Source organism: Panthera leo, chromosome A2 (genome assembly GCF_018350215.1).
Source record: "Panthera leo isolate Ple1 chromosome A2, P.leo_Ple1_pat1.1, whole genome shotgun sequence".
Lineage (NCBI taxonomy): Eukaryota > Metazoa > Chordata > Mammalia > Carnivora > Felidae > Panthera > Panthera leo.
The window spans coordinates 5,178,822-5,198,336 of record NC_056680.1 but is presented as its reverse complement, the minus strand read 5'-3'; the positions used below and the strand labels follow the sequence as shown (position 1 = coordinate 5,198,336).

General features: G+C 43.1%; 1 protein-coding gene across 1 annotated transcript in view; it reads right to left on the bottom strand.

Annotated features, from left to right (window-relative positions):
* Positions 1–19,515, bottom strand: part of LOC122213280 (adhesion G protein-coupled receptor E4-like) — a 44,124-nt gene that overhangs the window by 23,691 nt on the left and 918 nt on the right. The window contains exons 2-8 of the mRNA XM_042927408.1: positions 16,374–16,466; positions 12,988–13,038; positions 10,484–10,603; positions 5,627–5,776; positions 2,928–2,968; positions 2,166–2,301; positions 1,461–1,568 (exon numbers count right to left, since the gene is read on the bottom strand). Of these exons, the coding sequence (XP_042783342.1) occupies positions 1,461–1,568; positions 2,166–2,301; positions 2,928–2,968; positions 5,627–5,776; positions 10,484–10,603; positions 12,988–13,038; positions 16,374–16,404 (637 nt within the window). The 5' untranslated portion in view covers positions 16,405–16,466. The remainder of the gene's footprint in view (positions 1–1,460; positions 1,569–2,165; positions 2,302–2,927; positions 2,969–5,626; positions 5,777–10,483; positions 10,604–12,987; positions 13,039–16,373; positions 16,467–19,515) is intronic.

The following is a 19,515-nucleotide window of genomic DNA, read 5'->3' as shown; positions in this document are numbered from 1 at the left end:
CAGTGAAGGAAACAATCAACAAAACTAAAAGGCAACCTACAGAGTGGGAGAAGATATTTGCAAATGACATATCAGATAAAGGGTTAGTATCCAAAATCTATAAAGAACTTATCAAACTCAACACCCAGAAAATAAAATTCACTTAAAAAATGGGCAGAAAACATGAACAGACATTTTTCCAAAGAAGATATACAGATGACCAACAAACACATGAAAAGACGCTCCACATCACTCACCATCAGGGAAATACAAATCAAAACCACAATGAGATACCACCTCACACCTGTCAGAATGGCTAAAATGAACAACTCAGGCAACAACAGATGTTGGTGAGGATGTGGAGAAAGAGGATCTCTTTTGCACTGCTGGTGGGAATGCAAACTGGGGCAGCCACTCTGGAAAACAGTATGGAAGTTCCTCCAAAAGTTAAAAGTAGAATTACCCTATAATCCAGCAATTGCACTATTAGGTATTTACCCACAGGATACAAAAATACTGATGTGAAGGGGTACATAATAGTTAAATCACAAAAAGAGCCCAAATGCCCACTGACTGATGAATGGATAAAGAAGATGTGGTGTGTATGTGTGTGTGTGTGTGTGTGTGTGTGTGTGTGTGTGTGTGTGTGTGTGTGTATATAATGGAATATTAGTTATAAGAATGAAGAATGGAATCTTGACATTTGGAAAGACGTGAATGGAGCTACAGTGTATTATGCTAACAGAAATAAGTCAGCCAGAGTAAGAAAAATACCATATGATTTCACTCATATGTGGAATTTAAGAAACAAAATAGATGAATACAGGTGAATGAAAAAAGAAAAAAAGAGGGGCAAACCATAAAACAGACTCTTAACTATGAAAAACAAACTGAGGGCTGATGGAGGAAGGTGGGCAGGGGGATGGGTTAAATGGGTGATGAGGATTAAGAAGGGAACTTGTGATAAGCACTGGGCATGTATGTGATGAGTCACTGAATTCTACATCTGAAATTAATATTACACTATATGTTAACTAACTGGAATTTAAACAAAAACTTGAGAAAAAAAATTTACTACCTGGTCCTTTCACAGAAAAAGTTTGCCAACTCGTAGTACAGAGGAAGACTGGGGGACGATTTAAAATAGGGTGATTATAAAGTACTTCTCAAGGGAAAGAGCATTCAAGGTAATAATCATCTGCCACCTGCAAGTGCTGTCTTTTCAGACCATCATATGGAAACCAAGCATACATCAGCCTGTCCCTTTTAAGGAAGCATGTCAAGGACACCTGTATGAACCTCAGTGTGTCATAAAGTACACACACCAAGTGTGTCCCTCAAATTGCCTGGTTAGTGACCACCATGTAGAGTCCCCCCTGCCTCAAAAACTTTAAGTCCCCACCTCCTGCCCCAGCCACCTGGAAATGAGACAACAGTGCCTAGAATTTGGAGGTCAGGAGAATCCAACTTGAACACAGTACCTCCTATGGTTCCTTTGAAAGCATCAGTACAGTTGATATCCATAGTGTTATTTCCAGCCTCCAGAAGAGTCTTCTCACTTGTGTCATTGCACCTCTTGGTTTCATAAACTGGAAACATTAAGAGAGTCCTGCTTTGTTCACTTCTCACACATATGAAATTTGTTGAAGAACTAACTCCCTTCTTTGAAAGGCACCCTACTGGTGATTTCCTTTTCTGTATGCAAGGTAGGCCAGATGGCACTCCCTTCCACATCTCTGGCTGATAGGGATGAGATGGTCAAAATGAGCTAAGCAGCACGCACTGGCCACAGCCACCCAGGGGAAGAGAGGAGATGGCCATGCTTCCTGAAGCTGGAACTAGGGTGAGCAATCTCAGACTTTACATACAATATTTAAAGATCAGGGTGTTGTATGGAAACCAATTTGACAATAAATTTCATATATTGAAAAAAATATTTAAAGATCAAAAAATTTTAAATCATCTTATACTGGAGTACCTGGTAATGGGGGGGGGGACTTACTTTTTTTAAGCAAGAGAAGCTAAACATTTAAAAGTTTTCCCAGAAAAGTCCCTTTGGAACAGGTCTGCATTTGGGAAAAATCCCTTGAATCATCCATGTCACATAAACACATACACACAAAGTCTGACAAAAGATCACACTCATAAAGTTTTTTTGGTCATAAGGAAAATGCTCTGTTTCTTACCTATACCAAGCGTAGCATTCTCATACTTTCCTGGAAAAGCTAAAGTCTCAGTCCATATGATCAGTTCCATGTCTTGAAGTACTTGGGTCGCCACTTTTGCAATGTGATTTTTGCTCCCATTGTTCACCAGAATTTCCTTGCAAAGAAATAAAGCTAATTAGGTAGACTCGTACTAGAACTTAAGAAAGCAGGAATTTACTTGAGTGTGGTTGGGTGAGCCTAGAAGGCAAAGCTCTGTGCTTTCAACCTAGAGCTTGTCTTCTCATTTATCATGCACAGCCCTGTGAAGGGAGAATCATTCACTCCATTGTATTTATGGGAGCACGAGGGCCTAAAGGGTGAGGTGTCTGAAACTCACGAAGAGTGCTTTACAGAGGAAGACAGGGATGGAAGTGATGATAGGGGTGGAATGAAACTCGAGATGTCTGGTGCTGGTCTTTGAACAACAGCTGAGGCACTAAAAGCCTTTCCCATGGTTTCTCAATTTCTATTAACATTTGGGACCAGATAATGTAGCATAACAGCATGCCTGGTCTCTACCCACTCAATGCCAGTAGCACCCTAGTTGTGACAATCAGAAATGTCCCCAGACGTTTTCTGAGGTACCCTGGGAGAGAGGACAAAATCATTCCTATGTGAAAGCTGGTGTGTCCTAAACCAGAGGGAACACTGGCAGAGGGAACCATGGTAGTTATTTAAATGAGAGAATAACGTGGAAAGATTGGCCAGATGTCTCCCAGACCTAGGCTTCACTTTACTCACCTGAGTGCCCCTTGAGACCTGTATCTCCTCACCAGTGGCCTCTGAAAAGAAAAGTAGCCATTGAGTGGGATGTGGGAGATAACATGCCTAGCTCACATCTCTCTTCCAAACACTCTCAAGTTGGGTCTTTCTCTGATGCTTCCCATCCTTGCCCAAGTCCCCTCTAAGAAGTCCCAAATATCTTCTACAGTAGAATTTAAAAGAGAATTAGGGTGGAGCCTCCAGTTCAATAATTCAGTCAATAGTATTTTTTGCACAGCTACTAAAAGCCAAGAACAGTATTGAACCTTATGGGTAGAAGTTGATAAGGAGACAAAGAAGTTTGAAGTCTGGTGGGAAAGTCACTAGGTTAATGAAAAAAAATGATTAAGTCATCGCAAGGTACCAGCATGTTCTTAATAGGATGAGATATCTTGGGAGTGCACAGAGAAGCTCCAGCACATGTGGGGTGCAGAGAAGGCTTCCTGAAGGAATGGGTATTAACTGGGCTAATATTATACAAGCAATAATAGTACGGGCAGTTGTATACACAACATGGTATATAAAGTGCCTTAATACACACTATTTCGTGTAAAGAAACACAGAAGGTTCCAGAACAGGGTCATGTGACTTAATATTTATTGAGCCTTCTTAGGTACCTAGCACTGCACTGAGTATTTTACACATCTTAATAATCAAAATGGGTACGTGAGGTGTGTTAGTTTCCTAAGGCTGCTGTGATAAAGTACGACAAACTGGGTGGCTTAAAACAATAGAAATGTGCTTTTTCATGGTTCTGGAGGCTTAAAGTCCAAAATCAAGGGTTATTGGCAGGGCCACACTCTCTCTGAAGGTTCTAAGGAGGATCCTTCTTTGCTTCTAGCTTCTGGTGGTTGCAATCTTCTCTGTTCCTTGGCTCCTGGCAGCAGAACCCCAGCCTCTGTGTCTGTCTTTGCATGTCTGAGTGTATGTGTCTCTACATCCAATTTCCCTCTTTCTTTTTTTTTTTTAAGTTTATCTGTTTTTGAGAAAGAGAGAAAATGTGTGAGTGGGGGAGGGGCAGAGGGAGGAGGAGAGAGAGAATCCCAAGCAGTCTTTGTGCTGTCAGCACGGAGCCCAGTGCAGGGCTTGCTCTCATGAACCACAAAATCACGACAGGAGTCAAAATGAAGAGTCAGGTGCTTAACTGACTGAGCTGCCCAGGCACCCCCAAATTTCTCTTTTCTTATAAGGATAGCAGTCATATTGGATTAAGGGCCCACCCTCATCTTGTACGACCTCATTTTGATTTTATTAGATATGTAGAGACTTTCTTTCCAAATAAGATCATGTCTCTAGGTTCCGGATAGGCATAAATTTGGAGAGATTCTGTTCCACCCAGTACATGGGATAAGCAGGTGTCTGAAGGCACTCTCAGTGATCTCTGCCATTTGGATCCCTCCTCCCCTGATCAGACCCCTGCTAATGAATAGAACTCAGCAAAAGTGATAGGATGTCACTGCTGAGACTGGGTCATAAAAGACTTCAACTTCTCTTTCATTTGCACTCTCTTTCCAGCTATTCTTATGTGCTTGCTATAGCAAAGCAAGCCAGAGAGGCTGACAGCTTCTCACCAGCCACCAGAAAGGGACTGAGGCCTTTAACCCAGTAGCCTTTAAAAAACTGAATCCTGCCAGCAGCCACGTGAGTGAGCTTGGAAGCAGATTCGCCCCCAGATTCGCCTTCAGATGAGACTGCATCCCTGCCCAACACTTTGTAGCTGTGAGAAACCTTGGAACAGAGGACCCAAGGGAGTTATGTCCAGATTCCTGGCCTACATACACTGTAGGAAAATAGGTGTTCTTTTAAGTCATGACCACTGGGGTAATTTACTATGCAGCAACACATCACTCGTACAGTAGGTGTTATTGTTATTCCCATTTACAGGTGAGGCATATAGAAGTTAGGGCATTACGCAAAAGTCATCTGGTTCAGTGGTAGAGTCAGAAGTCCAATGTATTGAACTCAAAACAAGAATGAGCATATTCTGGTGAGCGAGAGCCAGGTTCTTGTGTCAGAGAAAGTTACAACAAAGGACAGAGGGAAGGCTAGAGCAAGCCCTGATGGATGAGAATTGGAGGTGTCCATGTGAACTTGCAGGGTTTAGTACATAGACAGATAAATATAGAAATTGAATTTAAAGTAAGCAGAGGAGAGGGGCGTCTGCGTGGCTCAATCAGTTGAGCATCTGACTTTGACTCAGATCATGATCTCACGGTTCATGAGTTCGAGCCCCGTGTTGGGCTCTGTGCTGACACCTCTGAGCCTGGAGCCTGTTTCAGATTCTGTGTCTCCCTCTCTCTATACCCCTTCCCTGCTTGCTCTGTGTCTCTCTTGCTCTCAAAAACAATAAACATTAAAAAATTTAAAAAAATAAAGTAAGCAGAGGAGAAACAAGTAGGGAAGTCCAGCAGAAAATCAGAGATGTCATTTTGGAAGCCCAGGAAAGAGACCCAGACAGGAGACTTACTCTTACAAGGCAGCTACACAGGGATGACGATTGGTGCTGGGGGCTTGGGTGGTGCCTTCTGAGAAAAGATTACCAGGGACAACAGGGGGGATGCAGGACGAGGGCCAGGACATATCTGTTCTCTTGCCCTGGCCTGAAATGAATGGAGCTTTCAAAGTCTTCCCTCACCCCTCCTTTTTTCACAGTGGAAAGAGTATTTGGAAATCCTTACCATAACACTCTTTATAATCTAATTTAAACAAGCCAGCCACAAAGTTGAAGACAGAATTTGGGATACAGCTGCAGTAGTAACTTCCAATTTCATTTCTGCAGTAGGATTTCTTCTTGCACTTTGCCAGACCAGTCTCACACTCATCGATATCTGCAAATCAAGAGGAAACATCACTTTTTTTGTTCTCAAACTATACCATCCTCCCTTGTACATGGAGTCTCAACTACCCAGCATCATTTATAAACAACACCTGTTCTTGGATAAGATGACTCAGTATCATAGAGGTGATAGTTCTTCTCAAGTTAATTTATAAATTAACTAGTGAAAAACATCTACCCGGACTTTAAGGAGTAAGGCAGTGGATACAATCATGCAAGAATAGCCAGAAAAACTCTGCAGTGAGGATTTGCCCTACTAGATGCTAAAATCCACTTTAAAGCCTCAATAAAACGAGGGCTGGTGCATGAACCAAGAAGTAGGCTAGTGCAATGGACAAAAGTCCAGCAACAGACACTAGTGCATATGGAGCTTTGATGATGGTGGTATGTCAAAACACTGAAGGAAGGAGGAGTGGTTCTTTCAATTCTTGGATCACACAGTTTGCTATGTCAACTTAAAACACACAGCAAGGAGCAAGGGGAAAGAGATAGGGCAGGTGCACATGCCTTTAAGAAATGGTACAAGTGAAGCATAAGGCTCACCTTTTGCTACCTAAGTCCTGGCACGTGCAATATTCACACATCCTGCATCTATCTGCCACATCTATCTGACGGACCAGAGTTGCGACTCAAGCAAAGGGACTCACAGATGGAAGGTGCCCTGAGCCAATCAATGACTCACACTTGTTCCCTCTGTGGGGAGGACTCAGGACAAGCACACTTAGCCAAAAGCTGCAACTTGCCTATTAGTCTATTATGGGTTTTATTGGTCTAGGGGTGTGTGTGTTGGGTAGAGGGTACATGGGCCAGAATGGTTATCACTAATGAGTAACTGAGTTAAGACCTCATAAATATTAAGTGCTTGTGTATATTTTGTTTATATTGTACATCTTGGGCATCAAATGCCTCTTATTTATGTGCTATGAACATTTAGCACCTACGTTCTTTGAGTATATTTATTATTTCATGAATACTGTTGTTCTCTCCATTCCATTCTATGTTTAACGCACATATGTTCTACCCACTAACTACTTACAGCTATTTTTTTAAGTGTTTTTATTTATTTTTGAGAGAGGGAGAGAGAGCATGAGCGGGGAAGAGGCAGAGAGACGGAGACAGAGGATCCAAAGCTCACTCAGCACTGACAACAGAGAGCCTGACGTGGGGTTCGAACCCACGAACCATGAGATCATGACCTGAGCCAAAGTCAGATGTTCAACCAACTGACCCACCCAGGCACCCCACTACTTATACCTATTTTGACACATCTTATGCATTTCACATATCCCATTGGATTTTTTTCTGTCTTCTGCCACAGAACCAAATAGTCTCAAACAGTCTAACAAGTGCACATTTTACCTTTGTACATTTCCCTTCTTTAAACGGGGTTCCCCTTCATCCTGGTTCTGGATCTTATTAAAAAATAAGATAAAATGAGACCTGGATCTCATACAATTCTTAAGAATAAACTCTACGTGGATCAGAGATTCAAATGTAAAAATGGAGCCATACAAATACTAGAATTAAACAGAGGTGAATTCTTTGATCTCAGTGCAGGGGAAAACATTTTAATGAAGACTTAAGTGCCTTAGTAAATTTGCCTATATAATTTTTTTAAAATAGTTGCATGGCTAAATAAAATACATAAACAAAGTCTAAAGACAATTGACAAACACGGAGAAAATATTCTCCATGTATACTACTGACAAGGGACCCAGATCTCTAACCTATAAAGAAATAAAAATTGGGAGAAAAAGAAACACTCAGTAAAAAATATAGGGGAAAGATGTGAACAGAAATTCAGAAAGAAGATACAAAAATGATCCTCTAACATAAAATGTTCAAGATTGTTCATAACTAGGGGCACCTGGCTGGCTCTTGATCTCAGGGCTGTGAGTTCAAGCCCTACATTGAGCATACAGATTACTTTAAAAATTGTTTCATAATTAGAGATGACCATGAAAAATCTACTGAGATACCATTTCTCACCTAGCATACTGGCAATGCATTCTGAAAACATGTTCTGTCGGCAAGATGGTGGGGAGACAGGTGCTTTCATGCAATGGTGATGGGAATGTCAATTGGTACAACTCTCCTGGAATTAAATTTGGGGTAGCTAATCAAGGTACATATGGATTTACCTCTTAACTAAGCCACCTCACCTCCAGGACTCTACCCTGAAGACACATCTCCCACAAATATTGGAAAGAGCCTAAGTATTCAACTAAAATGCCCTCACACACAGAAGAGGGTTGAATAAACTATGGTTTACCCACACAGCTACGTAAAAGAGTGGGGAATATCTCTACATGAATTGGAGTAATTTCTAGGATATACTGTTAATCAAGAAAAAAAAGCAAAGTGCAAAAGGGCATCTCTGGTGTCCTACCAAACGTGTCAAAGTCATGGAAGATGAGAAAAGGCCAAATATCTGTCACAGATTGCTGTCTCAGGAGCATGGCAACTAAATAGGATCCTGAAATGGTTCTTGAAGCAGGAAAAAAGGACAATGGGAGAAAAATTGGTGAAACTGGTAAAAAAAAAAAAAAAAGTCTGTGGTTTATTTAACACGATTAGACCAATATTAATTCCCTGGTTCTCATCATTGTAGTATGGTCATATTGTTAGCTAACCTTAGGGGAATTGGGCAAAGGGTAATACAGAATTCCCTGAGCTGTTTTAAAAACCTTTAAAAATAGATACATCCAATGTTTTATGATTCCACTTATAGGAGGTCCCCAGTGGAGTCAAATTAATGGAGACAGAAAGTATGATCATGGGAGCCTGGGGAGGGAGAACGGGAAGTTAATGTTCAGTGGGGACAGAGTTTCAGTTTTGCAAGATGAAAAAAGTCCTGGAGATGGAGGGTAGGGATCGTTGCACAACATTGTGAATATACTTAATCCCAGTGAACTGTACACTTAAGAATAGTTATAGTGACTCCCACCTGTCAGAATGGCTAAAATTAACAACACAGGAAACAACAGATGTTGGCAAGGATGCGGAAAGGGGAACACTCTTACACTGTTGGTGGGAACGCAAACTGGTGCAGGCACTCTGGAAAACACTGTGGAGGTTCTTCAAAAAGTTAAAAGTGGAATTACCCTATGAACCAGCAATTACACTACTATTTACCCAAAGGAAACAAAAGTGCTGATTCAAAGGGGCACAAGCATCCTGATATTTGTAACAGCATTATCTATAATAGCCAAGCTAGGGAAAGAGCCCAAATGTCCTCAGCTGATGGAGGGATAAAGAAGATGTGATATCTATATCTATATCTATATCTATATCTATATCTATATCATATCTGTCTATCTATCTATATGATATATATATGTATATATATATATAATTATGCTAAGTGAAATAAGTCAGAGAAAGACAAATACCGTATGATTTCAGTCATATGTATAATTTAAGAAACAAAACAGATGAACATAGGGGAAAAAAGGAGAGGCAAACCATAAAACACACTCTTAATGACAGAGAATAAATTGAGTGTTGGTGGAGGGATGGGGGTTGGGGGATGGGCTAAATGGGTGATGGGGATTAAGGAGGGCACTTGTTGGCATGAGCCCTGGGTTTTATACATAAGTGATCAATCACTAAATCCTACACCTGAAACTGATATTATACTATACGCCAGCTAACTGGAATTTACATAAAAATTTGAAGAAAAAAACATACCAAAACAAAAACAAAAAATGTTTCACAAGTAAAAAAAAAAATATTTACAGTGATAAATTTTGTTGTGTATATTTTACAATTAAAAAAATTAATTTAAATAAATAAATCCAGTATTGTCTGATTTCACTCACAGGAGGTCCCTAGAGGAGTCCCATCCACAGAGACAGAGAGTAGATGGTGGGAGCCAGGGGTGGGGGAGGGGGTGGGGAGTCTGTGTTTCATGGGAACGGAATCTCGGTTTGGGAAGATGAATAGGTTCTAGGGATGGACAGTGGGGATGGTTGCACAACAATATGCATGTATTTAATGCTTCTGTAAGATACACCCCAAAATGGTTAAAGTGGTACATTTTACATTGCATATATTTTGCCACAATAAAATAGAGTAAATCCTAAGTCATCTACCATGGTTCGCTTTGCCTTCTGAATTTACACAACTCCACCAAGCCTTATCCATTTCTACTGGTCAGATATTCAGGAGTGGTTTTTGTCTTTGGTGTACTCAAATAGACCTTTAGAATTTGTGGAAATGAGAAAGGCTTATTTAGGCTGGAGCAGAAGGGAGCAGTGAAAAGGGAAACTGAAATACTAAGCTGGGGCCAGATCATGGAAGATATTGTCAAGAGAGTAAGTTATTCATTTGTTCTCTTGGACTACACATTTTTATTGGGTCTCTGTTATGTGACATTATTCTCTGTCCTCAGCATACAGCAATGAACAAAACAGACACGGTCCCCACCCCTGTGGATTCTCAGACAAACAAACAAAAACCAGTGCTTGAAACGTCAAGGGTTCTGGGAACTCTACCTTCCTCTAAAGAAAAACATGAAGCCAGCCTCAGAGAGAGTGAGGGGGACACAAAGGGTAGGGACTTCTCTAGGGGCACTGAGACAGCCCTGACATTTCCATCCTGTAGCACGACTTCATCTTTACGTCACTGGCACACCCATAGAACACACATGCCCCTGCCTCGTCCAGGGATTCCAGGATGATGTGGATTCCATCATTACCTTCACACTTCTCATGGGGCTCAATGTACTTCCTCCCAGACACGGACTGAAATCCATCTTTACAAGCACAGTGGGTACTGTTGGAGCAGCTGGCATTTTCAGGGCACTTGGGACAGAGACCTGCAGAGAACACAGGATCATTCCATTCATGTACTCATTCATTCAAGAAATATTCCTTAAGCCCTTACGATGTCTCAGATGCTGTGGTCAGCGGAATAGCGCTGTTAGCCTCCACTGCCCACCCCTCCTACTGCTGAACACAGATGCTTGCAGTGTCTGCCCCACACACATCCAGCCTCAGCCACCAGCACCACTTATGCTCAACAGAACTTCCCGCTGTCAGCACCTGAGTTTCTCTACCTGAGGGCTTTCTCTGGCCACCAGAGTCCTCTGTGCTCACAAGGCAGGTTAGCAATGGAGCAGATCCCTCAATCAATGACTGACATGAGTCAGGGTGTTTAAAAAAAAGGTGGGGGGGGGGGTGCCTGGGTGGCTTAGTCTGTTGAGCATCCAATTTTGGCTCAGGTCATGATCTCACAGTTCATGAGTTCAAGCCCCACATCAGGCCTCATGCTGATGGCACAGAGCCTGCTTGGGATTCTCTCCCCCCCTCTCTCTCTCCCTCTCTCTCTGCCCCTCCCCTGCTCATGCTCTCTCTCTCTCCCAAAAATAATAATTAAAAAAATTATAGAATTACCATATGATACAGCAATTCTATTTTTAGGTATATATCCCAAAGAACTGAAAGCAGGGGTTTGAAGAGATATTTGCACACTTGTGTTCATAGCTGCATTATTCACAGTAGCCAAAAGGTGGAAACACCCCACGAGTCCACTGACAGATGAATAAACACCATGTGGCCCATCCATACAATGGAATGTTATTCAGCTTTAAGAAAGAAGGAAATTCCAACACCTGCTACAACAACATGAGTGAGCTCTGAAGACATTACGGTGGGTAAATAAAGCAGTCACCAAAGGATGACTACTGTTTGATGCTACATACAGGAGGTCCCTAGAGGAGTCGAATTCCTAAAGACAGAAAGCACGTGGTGGATCCTGGGGCTGGTGGGAAGGCAAATGGGGAATTGTTCAATGGGGAAGAGTTTCAGAAGAGGAAAAATGTTCTGGAGGTGGTTGGTGGGGATGGTTACACAACAGTGTAAATGTGTTTGATGTCACTGAGCTGCACATTTTAAAATGATCATGATGGTGAATTTTATGTTATGTATATTTTACCACAAGTTTAAGAAGATAACAGCTTCCTTGCTCATCAAGGGGAATAACGCTGGGGTGCACACTCCTTAGTACATCCCAGCTCCCATTGTTACATGTAACCTGCTTGACAATGGACCCTTATGGCTCCTCGCCTTCCCAGGTAATTTCCCACTCCCACCTGGCACTTCCTAGAATTACCTCTGATGAGGAACATACGGCAAGCTGACAGGCCACTGCAACCCTCGCCTCCCCACCAGGTGCAATATATGTGTGATATTCCTCTGGCTCTCCTGGCTGCCCAAGAACAAAGGGAAGGGGAAAAACACAGGGTTAACTAATAGAGATCATAGTCCTGCAGGACCTAAGTCTCCATCACCCCTCCATAGTGATGTGGGAAACAAAGGCAGAAGGAAATGGAAGATACAACTAAATTTCCTTATAATCTGCAGCCCATTGACAAATACTTGAGGCAGGCAGAGTAAAATGTTTCTACAGGAACTCCTTACTGTCTTAATGCTAATACTTTGCTAGAGGGAAAAACAACCTTAGCCTGATAATAGCTAGGCCTCCAGTATCCCGAGAGTCTTTTTAGGAAATATGAAAATCTCACTAGAAACTTCCCCCTGGATTAGACCTCCTACAACCCCATAGTATAACACCAGTTTCTCCTCATGGTCCCGGGGCAGCTCTTCCTGCCCAGGGGTCCTGTCCCCATGCTTCAGTAAAATCACCTTTTTGCAACAAAGATGTCTTCAAGAATTATTTCTTGGTCGTAGGCTCCAGACCCCATGAACTATCACCCCCCAAACTCATCAACCTCCCAGATAAGTGACTTGTTCTCAGGTCCTTCTCTCAGGGTGTGCTTCTGGAGGGACTCAACCCAGGACATGGGGAAAAGCAAAAGTATTTCCTGCCATGATTTGGACACAGGCTCTGGGAAAGAAAGGGCAGAGTCCACCATCCACCAGCTGTGCGACCTTGAGCCAGCTACTTCTCCAGAGGGCCACTGGTCAAGTGAGGATACGGTCAGGACCTTCTCTGTAGGCATGTCAGGATTGCATGGGATCAGTGTGCAATGTGCTTAGCATTGAGCCTGGTGCAAAGTACGAGTTACATAAATGGCAATGATGATGCAAAGAGGGGGGGCAGTCCTTGGGAGCTGCAGGCAATAGGAAGAAGGCAGCAGGATTTATGTGGTCTCCCTTGAAAAGGGCTCCTTCCCTCTCCTTGAGGCAGGTCGCAGACCCTAATTTCCGTTCCCTGGAATTTGACAATGAGTAAGCTCACCTTCAGAATTTTTGACATGTGATCCTGACAGAGCCAGCAGGACAGTGAGACCTGGAACAGAGAGAGGGGGACAGTTCAGCTTGGCTGAAGCCCAATGGGGATAGGGCTGGACATACCCTGCTGACTTCATTGCAGATTCTTCCAGGCAGATTACAAAGGTGAGGGTCAGGGAGGGCATCATATACTAGTGATGCGGGCCAGGGCCATCTGATTGCAGCTGTAAGAGGGTCTACACCCAGTTTCAATGTGCGAAAGTTTGTGTGGGGGGTGGGGGGCGTTTCCCACACCAGCAATCAGTGCTCTGACACCAGCTAGGTGTCCTACAATTCAGCTCAACTTCTGCACCATCTACCCAGAAACAGCATCAGATCCCACAGGTTAAGGGCTTGCTCCCACAAGCCTGCCCCCCCTCCCCCTTCAGAAACCATAGAAAGCCTAAGTTGTCACCTCCCTCTCCTGCTGCATTAATGCTCTGGAGCAGCTCAGAGAAACATTGCAGTTACTAGATTGCTGACCTGTTAGGAAAAGGTATCACTCAGGAACACTGGATGGAGGAGGGATGGGGCAAGATACAGGGGAAGGGCGCAGAGCCTCCTTGCCCTCTCCGGGAGGCCACTCTCCGCAGACCAGCTTCACCAGCCCCAGCAGCCTCTCGGGTCTTAGGGAGACTTCCTCACACAGGCAAGATTGATTAGACCCTTGACCCTCGGCTGGCTACTCACCCTCCAGCTCTTCGCCCCTCCCCGAAAATCAGGAGGTGGGGCTGAAAGGAGCTAGCCTGCTGATTACGTGATTGGCTCCCCGGCCCCGGCCCCGCCCCACCCTCCCCGCCCCCGCCCCGCCCCCAGCCCTAGCCCCGCCCTGCCGTGAGTTTCCCAAATCACCTTATTACCATAACAGGAGACACCTTTTTCAATCACTCTCCTCAGGGAAATTCCCAAATGGGGACAAAGCCCAAAGACGTATATCTCATTATAAATCACAATATCATTAGCTGTGCGTCCCGATTTCTGAAAAGTCAGCGGCTCATAAAGCTTTTCTCCAAGCGTAGCACCGAAAGGCCAACTGCCAAACTCCTTTCCACATGCAACAGTGCACCTAGACCTGTCTAGACCTGTAGCCGCACACTGTCCGAGGGAGATATAATGTGAGCCACGTGGGTCCTTTTAAATTTGCTAGTAGCTGCGTCTTTAAAGGCTGAGAAAAACAGGTGAAATTAATTTTATTATTGTGTTTGACCCAGTAGAGTCAAGATGTGATCATTTCAACCCGCAATCCAGATGTGACAAATTATTCATAAAGTGTTTTGCATTCTTTCCTGCGTGTAAGATAGTCTTTGAGACCAAGGATGCGTTTCACACGTGGGGCCAATCTCCACTCAGGCTGGCCTGTTCTCTAGTGCTCAAGACCAACACGTGCCTGGTGGCTATGGTAGTACATAGCCCAGGTCTAACTCCTAGTAACCAGTGCTTTCTCTGGAGTAAGAGGGGATCTGAATAGCACAGACCATAAGAAGCCTCAAAGTCCAAGACTGTGGGAAATTTGGAATGGATGAGCATGTTTGGGGCATGGTCCATTTTGAGGATGACTTAAAAATATCTCCCACATTTTTAGATGAAGCTTTATATGAAAGTTGGGGTGGCTCAGTCAGTTAAGCAACTGACTTCAGGCTCAGGTCATGATCTCGTGGCTTGTGGGTTCGAGCCCTGCATCGGGCTCTGTGCTGACAGCTCGGAGCCTGGAGCCTGCTTCAGACTGTGTCTCCCTCTCTGTCTGGCCCTCCCTTACTCATGCTCTCTTTCTCTCTCTCAAGAATAAATAAACGTTAAAATTTTTTTTTTTTAAAGTTGGGGATGAATTTAGAAATGCAGAACGCTTTCCACATGTTTCCTAATATCACTCCCTCAAGGTACATATAGGTGGCAAATAACCAGGCACTTGAAAAATGTTTTTTCTTGGATTTTTTTCTCTTTCCTCACAAGCAGGCTGTGCTGGGATCCTTTGCTAAAATCTGGAGGCATTGGCTTTCACAGCTAACACCAGCCCCCAGGTGGTTTAAGTATGGCAAGTAAGATGGAGGTAATTTGAATTTGTACCACACGGAAGGGGGAAGAATAAGAAATCTGCCCATGGCCCGTTTGGGTGATCACAGAATGAGACAGATCCCTTGGACAAGATAAGGCTCTTTCTGCCTCCTCTGTAATATTTACTATGCTTCATATTATGGGTACTGACAAAAACATGACCTTTAAGGATTCATGATAACAGGCTGAATCATATGACATGGCCATTTCTGTAAATCAAAAAAAAAAAAAAAAAAAAGCCCAAATACCAGCAATTTCCTTGTGAATGTTTTCTTCACAAAAAAGAAATATTACTTGGTCTCTATGGGGCAGGGGTCAGCAGACTATGGCCCACAGGTCAGATTCAGACCACTGCTCGTTTTTGTATGGCCTGTGAGCTAGGAATGGTTTTTACAGTTCTTACATGGTCAATATAAATCAAGTTTTATTGGAACACAGCCATGCCCATCAGTTGGAGGAAGGCTTGGGGGTACTCTTGTATGACAGTGCAGAGTTGAGGCGTTCAGAGGGAGACCACATGGCCCACAAAGCTGAGAACAATAATTATCTGGCCCTTGATAGAAAAAGTTTGCCCACCCATGACATATACTGGACATCACATGCTTGCTAATAAGATCGTCTAACAAGCCTGGTTTAACCCATACCTTGCAGATTCAAAATCCCAGAGCAGAAGGGTAGGTATAGGCCCAGGTCATTGTACTAAACTAAAGTAGTCCAACCCTGGACCCTCTTGGTGGTTGATCACTATAGCAGACCCTTGAAGTGTCCCCCTATGGTCTTCCCCTGAAAAGGCTCCTATCCATACAGATAACTTACTCTGTCTTTCAGTAGGAGAGCATTTTCTGCAGCCTGTGGGGGACAAGCCCCAAATGTTCAGAAGTTATGCTGGAGTGGCTATCTAGCTGTGAGAGATGAGGACCAAGGGTGTATAGCCCAGTCTCCTTGCCCTGCTAAGGCACGTTAGGTGTTCCCTCTTGGGGGCTCCCCAGCAGTGTTGAATGGCAGTTACCCACAGAGGTAATTCATTGTTAACACATCCTTCATCTGTTCTTGTCTCTGTCCCATCTGGCATCCTCCACTCCCTCCTGTGTGCCTCCTGGGATCCCTTCCCAAGTGAACTACTTACATCCAAGTCTTTGTCTTAGTTATGCTTGGGGAGAGCAACTAAGAGACTCAGTGTGCGAGTTTCTAATCGGACTGGCTCACACAGTCATTTCTGCACAAAGAGCCAAATTTGGGGGAGCAACCCAAACTGGGATACCAGGGTCATGGGGAGAAGAGAGAATTCTTTGTTGCACTCACCTGAGAGCAGGGGCAGACACCTGCTTCCCATAGCACTGAGATATCAGAAGCAACAATTGAGAAACACTCTCAAACAGGACGTGCCAAGGGTTCCTGGAATGAATAAACCCCATGAAAGTCAATTTCGGATGGTCACAGACTTCAGGGGCCAGGTGGCCAATGCTTCTCAAAACCTTTTGATTTCTGCCTTTTTTTTTCTTTTTTAAATTTTAATTAGTTAACATACACTGCAATATTGGTTTCAGGAGTAGAACCCAGCGATTCATCACTTACATACAACACCCAGTGCTCATCCCAACAAGTGCCCTCCTTAATCCCCATCACCTATCTAGCCCATCCCCCACCCACCTCCTTCCATCAACCCTGTTTGTTCTCTATTGCTAAGAGTCAGTTATGGTTTGTTTCCCTCTCTCCTCTTCCCCACCTCCCCTTCCCATATGTTCATCTGTTTTGTTTCTTAAATTCCACATATAACTGAAATCCTATGGTATTTGTCTTTCTCTTATTGACTTATTTCACTTAGCATAATACATTCTAGCTCTGTGTGTGTTGTTGCAAATGGCAAGCTTTCATTCTTTTTGATGAATATATTTACACTATATCTTCTTTATCCATTCATCAGTCAATGGGCATTGGGCTCTTTCCATCATTGGGCTATTGTTGACAGTGCTGCTATAAACATCAGGGTGCATGTTCCCCTTCAAATCTGTACTTGGTGTCCTTTGGGTAAATACCTCATAGTGCAATTGCTGGACTGTGGTAGTGGTTATGGTGATGATGGTGGTGGTGATGACAATGGTAGTGATGGAGGTCTCCCATGTCTCTTTCCTGACACCAATTATAACCACGACTTTGTGTGATAATGGATCAATTATCAAGAGGCGTTGAGAATTCACAGGGTCCTGTGAAGCTCCCCCAGGAACAAAGTAGTGGCCTCAGAAGGCCCCTTTCAGAAAAAACTCTTAGTCCCGATGGCCTGAACAGGCTAGTCACACATTATGTGCTGGCATCTAGCATGCAAGTCAAATTTTGCTGCACGTACTTCTGTTAGCCTTCTATTCTCACGTCCCCAAAACATTTATGGAACTTCTGTGGTGGGCTAAGTCCCTTACCAAGTGTTTTGACACTATTGTTTCATTGAAAGCTCACAACCACCTTGTGATGTAGATCATATAATATCTTCCCACTCTTCCAGTGATGAAATTGAGGCTTGAAGAGAGTCTGTCACCTGCTCCAGGTGGCACTGCTAGCACAATGCAAAGCTAAGACTTGGAAAAGTCAGGCTGAGTCCAAAACCCACATATAAAGTGCAATGAGATACTAAGCCTCAACGTTTCCTAGGTGCAAAACATGTAATATAAATAAGCAAGGCCATTTTGGGGAAGCAAGGAGGAGTGTGGAGAACTGAAGATTTTGGGCTCTATCTAAAGACATACAATTCTACTTTTTCCCTAATTGCAGAACCAGTGGGCCACCAGCTTGCAATATCTGCAAGGGACAAATCATATAATTGCAAGTCAAATTCTGTACCTGGGAATCTTGGAGGACTTATACTTGTAATCTCCTGGATGCTTTCCCTTCTCTCAACATCCATTTCCTTTTTTTGATTCATGGCTCTCTTCCCTTCCAAAAACCTACTTCCAAAATATACTGTGGAAACTCTTTGTGTGAAGAAATTATGTCTACGGGCACCTAGCAGGTTCAGTTAGTAGAGCATGTGACTCTTGATCTCAGGGTCGTGAGTTCAAGCCCCATGTTGGGCATAGAGCTTACTTTTTATTTTTTTTTTAATTTTTTCAAGTTTCAAACATTTATTTATTTATTTATTTATTTATTTATTTTTAATATATGAAATTTATTGTCAAATTGGTTTCCATACAACACCCAGTGCTCATCCCAAAAGGTGCCCTCCTCAATACCCATCACCCACCCTCCCTAGAGCTTACTTTTTAAAAAACTAAAAAAAAAAATCATGCCTAGATGAGGATAATTCTTTTCTGAGGCCTCTTTTGAAACTGGTTTAACTAAAATGAGCATTTTATGTGAAAGAGGTGATCATGTTTTTCAGAACCACTGAAACCTTTAGCAATGCTGAGTTGGTTTTTTGGGTCTTCTTTTAAATGTTTGTTTATTTTTGAGAGAGAGAAAGAGAGCATGAGCCAGGGAGGGACAGAGCGAGAGGGGGAAGAGAGGATCCAAAGCAGGCTCTGCGCTCACAGCAGTAAGCGCAATGTGGAGCTCGAACTCATAAACCATGAGATTATGACCTGCGCTGAAGCCAGATGCTCAAACAACTGAGCCATGCAGGGGCCCCTCTTTTGGGTTTTTTAAGAGCACTTTACTGAGGTATGATTGGCATGTGAACAGCTGTACATGTTTAATGTGTGCAACTCAATGAGTTTGGGCTTAAGTATATATCCATGAAACCATTGCCACCATCAAGGCCATAAAGACATCCATCACCTCCCAGAGTTTCCTCCTGCCCCTTTATGGTTATTTGTGTGTGTTTATGTGTATGCACACATACATGTGTGATACAAACACTTAACATAAGATCTATCCCCTCAGCATATTGTAAGTATATAATAGTGTTGTTAGCTATGGGCGCCATGTTGCATAGTACATCTCCAGAACTTATCATCTTGCATAACTGAAATTTTGTACCCATTGACCATCACTTCTCATTTCCCCCATCCCCTAACCCCTGGCAACCACCGTTCTACCCTCTGCTTCTATGGATTTGAGTATTGTAACTCCGACATATAACGGAGATCATACAGTATTTGTCTTTCTGTGGCTGGCTTTTTTTTTTTTTTTTTTTTTTTTTTTTTACATACCTAGAATGCTGACTCGGAGAGATTTTTGACCATGACCCACTATAAGAAATACATTTTCATTAGAGAGAGAGAGAGAGAGGGCAAACTGAACCAAGTTTCACAAATTAACATGCTACATTTGATATTTTATAATTATAGTCCCTTGCATTTCTTTTAAAATGCTGGTTATAATACCCACTAAGTTGGTTTCATGACCCTGCCCCCCTCCAGTGGGTCACAAACAGCTGGAAAAACACTGACCTGTACAGTGAGTCACTTTGGCCATGAACGAAATAGACAATCCTTTGACAGTGAGCCTTGCATTT